This window comes from Notolepis coatsorum, assembly GCF_963971535.1.
Source record: "Notolepis coatsorum genome assembly, chromosome: 20".
Taxonomy (NCBI): domain Eukaryota; kingdom Metazoa; phylum Chordata; class Actinopteri; order Aulopiformes; family Paralepididae; genus Notolepis; species Notolepis coatsorum.
The window spans coordinates 61,240,951-61,251,056 of NC_140184.1; the positions used below are offsets into that span (position 1 = coordinate 61,240,951).

At 44.6% G+C, this 10,106-nt stretch overlaps 1 protein-coding gene across 1 annotated transcript in view; it reads left to right on the forward strand.

The window, feature by feature from the left end:
• The window catches only part of kif13ba (kinesin family member 13Ba), a gene marked incomplete at its 3' end in the record, with an annotated part of 212,184 nt that extends 203,283 nt beyond the window's left edge, over positions 1–8,901 (forward strand). The window contains exons 33-38 of the mRNA XM_084337338.1: positions 1,027–1,080; positions 1,479–1,620; positions 3,986–4,116; positions 5,126–5,185; positions 6,154–6,754; positions 8,681–8,901. Of these exons, the coding sequence (XP_084193464.1) occupies positions 1,027–1,080; positions 1,479–1,620; positions 3,986–4,116; positions 5,126–5,185; positions 6,154–6,754; positions 8,681–8,901 (1,209 nt within the window). The remainder of the gene's footprint in view (positions 1–1,026; positions 1,081–1,478; positions 1,621–3,985; positions 4,117–5,125; positions 5,186–6,153; positions 6,755–8,680) is intronic.
• Positions 8,902–10,106: the final 1,205 nt, after the last annotated feature.

The following is a 10,106-nucleotide window of genomic DNA, read 5'->3' on the forward strand; positions in this document are numbered from 1 at the left end:
ACTACACACTATACACACCCAGCGTCCACAGGGTAAACTACCTGTACTACACACTATACACACCCAGCGTCCACAGGGTAAACTACCTGCTACTACATACTATACACACCCAGCGTCCACAGTGTAAACTACCTGTACTACACACTATACACACCCAGCGTCCACAGTGTAAACTACCTGCTACTACACACTATACACACCCAGCGTCCACAGTGTAAACTACCTGCTACTACATACTATACACACCCAGCGTCCACAGGGTAAACTACCTGCTACTACACACTATACACACCCAGCGTCCACAGGGTAAACTACCTGCTACTACACACTATACACACCCAGCGTCCACAGTGTAAACTACCTGCTACTACACACTATACACACCCAGCGTCCACAGTGTAAACTACCTGCTACTACATACTATACACACCCAGCGTCCACAGGGTAAACTACCTGCTACTACACACTATACACACCCAGCGTCCACAGGGTAAACTACCTGCTACTACATACTATACACATCCAGCGTCCACAGTGTAAACTACCTGTACTACACACTATACACACCCAGCGTCCACAGTGTAAACTACCTGCTAATACACACTGTGCAACTACACACTGTTCTGCAACACACTGTACAACAACAAATCACTCCAATCAACTCCAATTCAAAATTAGTTTCTTCAAAAGGTTCAAATATTGAAAATGTTTTGGCTTGAGGAGGTGTTAATATTCAACATACAGTGAATGATTGTAAATTAACTTTCTGTTTACATGATAAATAGATGGAATTGAAAGTGATTTGACCCCAATTCCGATAGAATGGAAAATAAAATGCATTGACGTTATCGTCAACGGGACCAAATCGTCGGGAACTGTCCTATACATGGATACAGCACATGCAGAAGTGGTCTATATTTTGTGTAAACACCATATTTGGGGAATATAGGGATTATTTAGTTCTATAACATTCTATGTTGGAATGAAGTGTTGTGACTGTGTATCGTCTCCTGCTTGTCTTCTCAGCTATCGGGCAGCAGACAAGACCTTTCCTCCAACTGCACATTAGACGACAACAAGGTGAGATACATGCTACACAACTCTGTCTCTCTGATCTATGGTTTTACCTGTTACCTGAAGTAACATACATGATTCATATTCAGTGAGTGCATTTTGACATGATTGTATGGGCCATGTAACACCCTTTAGTTGGAATTGGTCCTTTTTTCATACAGCACCTCTTTTAGATGTACAGTACACACATAGCACAGTAAGCACACACATGCATTTTATTTCAGAGAGGTCACAGCACAGGTACACTTGCAGTGCAGCAAGTGTTTTATTGCCTTGCTCAAGGAGACTCATATTCTGGGATTGAACCAGCAACCTTTAGATTGCTGGTGATCTCCCTACCTCTAGGCCAAACAGCCACATGGTACAAATTAATTCCTCTCTGTTGCTCTCTCTCTCTCTATCAGACACGTTGGGAGAGCCAGCAGGACATCTTCATGCCTTCCCAGTACTACCGTAGTCTCCCTCGGCCATCACCCTCCTCGTCCCCCACGCCTCCCCCTACCCCTGCTCACCCCACCCCCCTGCAGAGCCAGGACCCAGAGCAAGGTATACAAACCCCCCTCTCCACATGCACTCTCCTCCCTCCTTGTCCCTCCTCCCTTTCTCCTCTCCTCTCTTTTTCTCTCCTCTTTCCTTTTGGTAGTATATGTGTTAAATGTATCCAATGGAGTTTACAGCTTTGCCAAAACCGAAAGTGAAACTTGACACAGATGGGATATAAACACTGCGAGAGCAAAGAAAATATTGAAAATGGACTTTGCAGAGATTATATGAGGTCGTAAATGTATTCAGCTTGTAGACTATAGAACAACAGCAGGAAACTGTATATTCAGGTGGAAGTATGAATATAAACAAAAGCAAGCTGTTTAGAAAACTCTGTTGGACACCTTTACACTTCTCTATAACATCCTGCTCGGTCTAACCTGACCTTGCAGGTTTACTTGCTGACATTCCTCTCTTCATCCTCTCTTCTTATTTTGCTACAGACCTCCGAGGTGCTTCATCACTCTTTCCCTGCCCTCGTCTCGTCCTCTTTTTGTGTTTGTGTTTTTTAGTCACAATTAGGTGTTTGTGTCTGCTCAGTGTGAATCATGTGTCTGCTGCTCAGTGTGAATCCTGTGTCTGCTCAGTGTGAATCCTGTGTCTGCTCAATGTGAATCATGTGTCTGCTCAATGTGAATCCTGTGTCTGCTCAGTGTGAATGTGTCTGCTCAATGTGAATCCTGTGTCTGCTCAGTGTGAATCATGTGTCTGCTCAGTGTGAATCATGTGTCTGCTCAGTGTGAATCATGTGTCTGCTCAGTGTGAATCATGTGTCTGCTCAGTGTGAATCATGTGTCTGCTCAATGTGAATCCTGTGTCTGCTCAGTGTGAATCATGTGTCTGCTCAGTGTGAATCATGTGTCTGCTCAATGTGAATCCTGTCTGCTCACTTGCTCAGTGTGAATCATGTCTGCTCAGTGTGAATCATGTGTCTGCTCAGTGTGAATCCTGTGTCTGCTCAGTGTGAATCCTGTGTCTGCTCAGTGTGAATCCTGTGTCTGCTCAATGTGAATCATGTGTCTGCTCAATGTGAATCACTTCTCTGTTCAACATGGATCATGTCTCTAGTTGATCATCAGTAGTGGTGCCATGTCAGTATAAGACAGAATGGGAGCTAGTGTGAAATTAAACAGCTTGTTTTGTCATCAGCTCTTTTAGGAATTAATCAAATGTTTTTGATTAATTTGTTGCTATAATCCCAGTGATTATAATGTGTGGTTGTTATTGTTAACTCTTTCTTTGCCACGCATTAGCCTCATCCTGTAGCAGCTGACGCCAGCGCTGTAAACGGTGGGAGTCGCTCACCTTGTTTGCAGGGCTATAACTATTTAAATATTATAGCTATATATGCAATACTATGGCCCATTTGACATTGAGTATCTATCGTTCAAGATGTGAAAAAGGAATATTTTTTCCATCCATACATTGTCGTTTTATACCGTGGTTGAATATAAGTATAGTTTTAGAGTGGTCTAATTCCTGGAAGGCTAGTTATAGGCCGCGACACATATTACACTTAATCCATTGGCATTTCGTCCCAATACACGCTACAATAAAAAATTCAAATGCATATTATCGGTATATTATGTTCCATCATGCATGCATGAAAGGGGGGGGGTCCTTTATGATTAATTGATTGTCAATAACGGCATTCGTTGGTACAACAGCATACGTTGATCAGAGCGATTGCTATGAGAACAATGGACAACCAAGCTGAAATTAATGTTGGATTGCTCTTACCTGTGGCCGATGATAATCCAAAAAGAATATTCCAATTATTTGATTGCCATCTGCTAGATCGTATGTCCATTTGGCCCACGTCATAACCCCCAAAAGCATAATGATTCTGGCGTCCCGAAAGCGATTCAATGTGATCGGTGAATATCTTGATCCACGTTACAAGATAACTCCACGATAACTCCGCCTGGATGACCGTTGCGATCTCCGACACATTGCCACCCAGTTCCACAGCATACCAGGATGAATTATGAATGGAAATAGCGAATAAAAGAAATAACGATCATAGTAACGTATATATACATGGTTGGCGTTCAACGATTGGCGGGCTAACTAGTATTAAGTCGTTGTTCATCATGTCAGTAATGGCTATAAATATCACCATCTCCATGTCAGTAATTGTGTCTCTTATAGCCGGCCTCTCCTAACGTCTGCTCTCTGTGTGTGCGTGTCTCTTATATACGGCATTTCCTGGGCTTGCTCTCAACTTCCTGTCTTAATCTTTCGTACTTCCACGCCTCCTCCTCCTCCTCCTCCTCCTCCTCCTCTTCCCTTCCCTCCTCTGTCCTTGCTTCTTTCCTCTCTTCCTCCACTTACCGCCCCCGTCCCGTCCCGCCCCGTCCCCTCTCAGGTCGTTCAGGACTTGCTGCCTCTTATTTTTCAGTCAAAGCCCTGGTTCCTCAGATGCCCAAGCTGCTCAAGTCTCTCTTCCCGGCCCGTGAGGATAAAAAGGACCTGAGGCCCTCGCCCCACTCCCAACAGGTATGAGCATTTTAGATAATGAGGGGGAAAAGGAGTGTTTGTCAATTCATTTGTCCCACCCCGATTCGGCCCTCACCGCTGCTCCCTTCTCACTTGGAGAGAGACACTTGGTGCTAGAGAGGAAGAAAGAAAGAAGCATAGGTTTATAAATATTAACAATGATGAGGCGGCTGGGTGGTGCAGCAGACATTGCGCTCGTCACCAACGCAAGAGACATTGGGTTCGAATCCGGCTGTCGGCGTTGCCTCTGGCTTGGGCCGGCCGTCATACTAACTCAATTGGCAGAGTTAGCGGGTGGGAAGTCGAAGGGTGGTAGTCTGGTCGTTGTGAACAGCGACTCCTACAGGTCGGTTGGGGCGCCTGCACAGCAAAGTCAGGAAAATGGCGGGGGCAGTGTGAGCCTCCTACACGTTACTCCTCGCCAAATGAGAGTCCGCGCTGGCAGGTGAAAATATGTGACAGGCTGCCTCCACATGTATTGGAGGGGACATGTGATGCAAGGCTTCTATACTCCCTACAACCGGCCAGTGGGGGGCATATGCGAGCAACGATCAGGACAGGGGAGGGAGAATTGGCACGAGAGGTAAAATTGTGATGGGGAGAAAAAAATCACAGAAAAAGGAGGAGAAAAAAGCAGATAAAAAAATATATATATTAACAATGCTTTGGTACTCTCATGGCCAAAAGGCTGCCAAAAAAGGCTGAGTGTTGAAGAGAGTGATTAGTGCTACAGTCGTAATTATAGTCTCTGACTAATTAGCTCAAACGGAAGAAAACATGTTATAGTTTGGCACAATTACTCCCACTGCAGTGCAAAAAAGTGAACCGAGTAACCATGTATCAGGGACACTATAGTACATCCAACCCTATCCCGACTGGCCATAGAAAAGAAAAAAACTGTTTAAAAACCAGATTAAAGCTCATATCCAAAAGTCATCAAACTCCAATGTTGTTGGGAAAAAAAGGGAACTGTTGTTGACTCTTGTTTACACCGTTTGTTGTCTGCCAGCATATGCCTCGAATCATACAGTCACCAGGACCTGAGGAGAACAGAGCCCAGATAGAGCCGGTAAGAAATTCTCTCTCTCTCTCTCTCTCCTCTCCTCTCCTCTCCTCTCCTCTCCTCTCCTCTCCTCTCCTCTCCTCTCCTCTCCTCTCCTCTCCTCTCCTCTCCTCTCCCCTCCCCTCCCCTGCCTGACACATGCACTGTAGTTCCTTTTATAGAACTCCTGTTTTTATTTTGAGATTGTTGTTTTTAGCCAACCTACTTTTCTGACAGACGGTGCTTTCAGCTCTGAACTTTCTCAGTGATGCTGCTATTCAAGTCCTATAACCTTCTTAGTTTTAGCCCAGATTTTTATTTTGATTTCAACCTGCAGTTAAGTGTGAACCTGAATGAGTGTAGTATTTACAGCTGGGGTCATGTTGTGGTACACAGTTGACATTTGATGCTACACTCCATATTAATGACATTAGCTCAGCAAACTTTAATTGGCTAGTGGATTCTTTCCCAGCTGAGCCTCATGAAGATCAAGCACACGTCACTAATGTCTACTCCAGATACTCAAGATAGATAGCTGAGTTCAACAGTCGTGCTCAACTGTTGTATCACTGTTCGTCAATTCTGACAAAAAAAAACAACAACAAAAACAGCTAGACTAAGGTAACTGGCTGGCAGCATAACTAGAAACTTTGGCTAGTAGTCAAACAACTTACCAGACTGTTATCCATGTCAGGTCATCATCTAAATGAATACTAATCGAAAAATATTAGTTTCATATCGCACTTTACATTACCTTGCAATTTCATGTGATTTTGCATTAGGCAATCAGATATTGTGATATATAGATATGGAGCCAAATATATTTCTATATTATGATTATTAGTTAATTATTTCCATGTGGCCCAACCCAAGTAGTATTGCTACTTTATCTTGGCGTGGTCGAGCATGCTGACCTTGTCCTGAGTGTGTGTGTCTGTGTGTGTGTGTGTGTCTCCCCTGTGTGTGACAGCCGTTGCCATGCTTACCCTCTGTAGGTTGCTATGCTAGGGCGGAACACCATCCCAGCTCTGACCAAAGACAGGCAGGTGGAATCCCCAGAAGTCCCTCCTCTTCCTGTGCATGACCCGCATGACACCACACCCCTCAGCCCTCTCAGCCAGTCGTCCAGCGGCTACTTCTCCACTAGCGTTTCCACGGCAACCCTATCTGAAGCTTCCGCCGTCACCAGCAGTGACCCTGCCCTTCTCCAATCCTCCTCCCTCTCCCCTGTGGAGGCGGGGGGGCCGAAGGCTGATGAAACTACGTTGCCCAGAACCTCTCAGCAACAGAGAGCTGACAGGAACGGTGTTGTGGCCTCTCCTTCTCAGTACGACAACATGATGGCTGCTGCCGGTCCTCTCAAAGCCCACAACAACAACAGCCTCACTACAGGCAACTCTCACACAGAGGAGAGCCTGGAGAGGCTGGAGATCCTCCTGGATGATGAGGACCAGAGGGACCAGGTGCTTCCTGATTGGCTGACAGAAGGGGCATATGTGACAGTGGGAGCCAATAAAGCAGGGACAGTGCGTTATGTGGGTAACACAGAGTTCGCTGAGGGAGTGTGGGTGGGTGTGGAGCTGGACTCCCCCTCAGGTTAGTTGAGCTTTAAACACTTGTGTGTGTGTGTGCGTGTGCGCGCATGCATTATATTTGGTCAAGATCTTTTAGTTGATCTGGTAAACAATAATGGGCCTTAACGATTCCAATTTTGGGATATTAAGTTGTATGAAATACTTGCCAATTGCCAGTAATGTAGTTGATGCAATACTTACCTACAAGTAGTGTAGTTGATGCAATACTTACTTACCAGTACCGTGGTCAGAGTTCTGAGTGAACCAGAAGGCTTTAGACAGGCAGCAAATGGAGAAATACCCAATTCCCTACACAAAACCACATTCCTACTTGCAAGTATTTCATACAACCTAATGTTCAAAAATCCAAACTGTCCCTTTAAGTTGACGGAAAGACTTGAGTGCATTATGTTAAGACATGTATGTTAAATAGAGCTGTAAATAGGTCATATGTAAGATATGTAAAAAAACAAAACAAAGGTTTTTTCACACCAAAGTAATTTTGAAATGGTCTAAATCAAAAGTGAAATAGTTACTTTGTTGCAGTTTCTATTGGTTTGGATATATTCAACATTGCCAATTGACAAACGAGCCAAACCTTCTAAGTAGGGATGTTCGATATTGGCTTTTTTACCGATATCCGATATACCGATATTGTCCAACTCTTAATTTCCGATACCGATATCAACCGATAGCAATATATGCAGGGTTTCCCCCCCAAAGAATCGGAATAATTTCAGGTAATTAACATTACATATCTCTTGTTGTGGAATTAACACAACATTATGCATACTTTTGACAATAAATACAATTAGAATGTGTTCTTACTTGCTTGCCTGGGTAAATAAAGGTTAAATAAATGTAAAAAAACATTTAAATAAAAAAATTTGAAAACCGATAATTTCCGATATTACATTTGAATGCCAATATCGGTAGGCCGATAATATCGGACATCCCTACTTCTAAGCCATGTGATCATGCAGGTCAGCCTTTTACTGGACATTTTGAATCCTTGCAGAAATGTTATGAAATAGCCTACTATACATTTTCCAATTCACTGTCCATGATGAATGCGTTACTGTAGGATACCGTAATCTGAATTACACATGAGAGGTATTTGTTTAACATTATTTGGCTATTTTGAACTTTTGAATTATGAATCTGATGATGAAAAATTGCACATTTGGAAATGTCATCAGCTTGATGTTTCTCAACTGCCCAATCAGCTTGATTAAATGCACAATTATTCAGGTATTTTTCTGCCTTTGGTCTGATTGCTTTCACACCTTCAACAAACTGCTCCAGGGTTCACTCCAGGGCTGGTGTGAAAGCACTCTAAATGAAGATGGTTTGGAGAGGCATTTACAATAACTTTCAGATACCTGTCCTCGCTGGAGAAATAATTGTTTTGATCCGTGATGGTCCATATCCTTCAAGCTTGCAGGTGGCTTGGAAAACAGAAAAAATCGTTTGAATGGCTGCAGTGTGGTGCAAAACACCAGACCATGTTGGCTAAACCTAGAGAACATTAACTAACCAGACAGTTAACTTATAATGTTACAATGTATCAATGCAGCAACAACCAAGCAATCAAACGATGAACATCTCCAGAGATTACAGGTTTCTCCAAAAGTTATAATTTCAACTAAGGCCATGTACTTTTGTTATGTATGGAGTTACCTTGCATTCAGTCAGTAGTGCAGATAACATTGCTGCCAAAACGACAAACAAACTCCTCCCCAAAACATCCCATTAGTGTTGACACTCCTTGGCAAAGTTCTGATTGGTTAGCAGCTGTGCAACACAGTAGAGCAGCAGCATAGTACAATGGAAAAACGTGTCATGTGCAAGCAGGCATCATGAATGTGTAGTTAAAATGTTGAGCATGTAATCACTGAAACAACACTCGCCATCCTCTCTCTCTCTTGTCGATCCCTTCCCTCTCCAGGTAAGAATGACGGTTCCGTGGCCGGCCACCACTACTTCCACTGCAACCCGGGCTATGGGGTGCTGGTGCGTCCTGACCGCGTGTCCCGACGTGAGCGCTCAAAACGGAACGGCGAGAACCGGCGCAGCGGAGAGTTCTGCGTGGTGCCGGCCCACGTCCCCGTGCTGCGGGGAGACTCTGCTGGGAGGAGGGGAGAGGAGCGCAGGTCCTGGAACAGCTGAGAGAGAGAGAGCAGAGTGGGGTCCCCCCGAGTGGGAGAGAACAATTCCCCGCTCAAAAACTAAAAGAAAAACAACTCCTCCCATCTTTCCTCCCCACCCCAGCTATGCAACGGGTCCCGTTGAGTCCAGATTACAGCTCCTCCCTGGCCCTTACTATCCCCCCGCTGTGGTCGGAGAACATCCATGGACCGCTCACTCTCTAGTGAGCGCAAGGTCTGTGGGAAGAAACTATTGAGTGTAGATAGATGTCAACAGTGGGGAAAATATATTTTATTGTGAACAGAACGTCGGTGGAAAGGAATGTGGAAGTCGGAGAAAAATTGGGTGTTGTATTATGAGGTGTTCTGGAATGTCATGGAGTGGACAGGGCCACCTGACTAGGCTCTCTCAGTGTTATTACTGCCACACGGTGCTACTGTCTGGATGAGGCCACTGTTGGCCACTTCCTCAGCGGCTACATGACGTTGGTATCCTCTTAACTCTCATCTCCTCGTTATTTTATTAGGACACCCCTCCCTCCCTACACCCCCCCCCCCCCCCCCCCCCCCCCTCCCCTCCCTCCCTACACCCCCCCTCCCCTCCCTGTCTTCTGAGACTTCATTATCCCCCGGGACACCAAACCTCTGCCTTTTGTCCCAAACATCCACCCCTTCCCTGTATGTATTGATTCTGAACCCTGTATAACTCCATTGGTCCATTTTGTGGACTTCTAATATAATTGTGTGGTTACCCCCCCCCCACACACACACACACACACACACAATATGAAGTCCTCCTTTTAATTCGAAACGATCAATTCTCCAGAATGTGCCTTCATCATGAATGAGTTTCTATTTCTTTTCTTTTTTCGCTTTTCTTGTTTTTTTTTAATGCACCCCGTCACCCCCTGGGGTTGATCATCATGAAGATGCCTTGTGTTAAGTGTGAGGTGATCTCAGGGACTGCAGACAGGACATGCATGTGCCTGTGAGAAGAAGAGAGTGAGCACCTGCAATCATGCTCTCCTCTGTGCATGAATAAGGTGAATAAGGTTGCTATGAGTGTTATAATAGTTTTATTTTTTTGTGTGTGTGTGTGTTAGGAAAAGGAGAAGTTGGCATTGGATGAAGCCACTAATGGGAGTAAAGGTATCTCTATTTGGGAGAAGGATGGGAGTCAGATATTGCACTGGAGAAAGTCCATGATCTTTTTGTGGATGCTTTTGT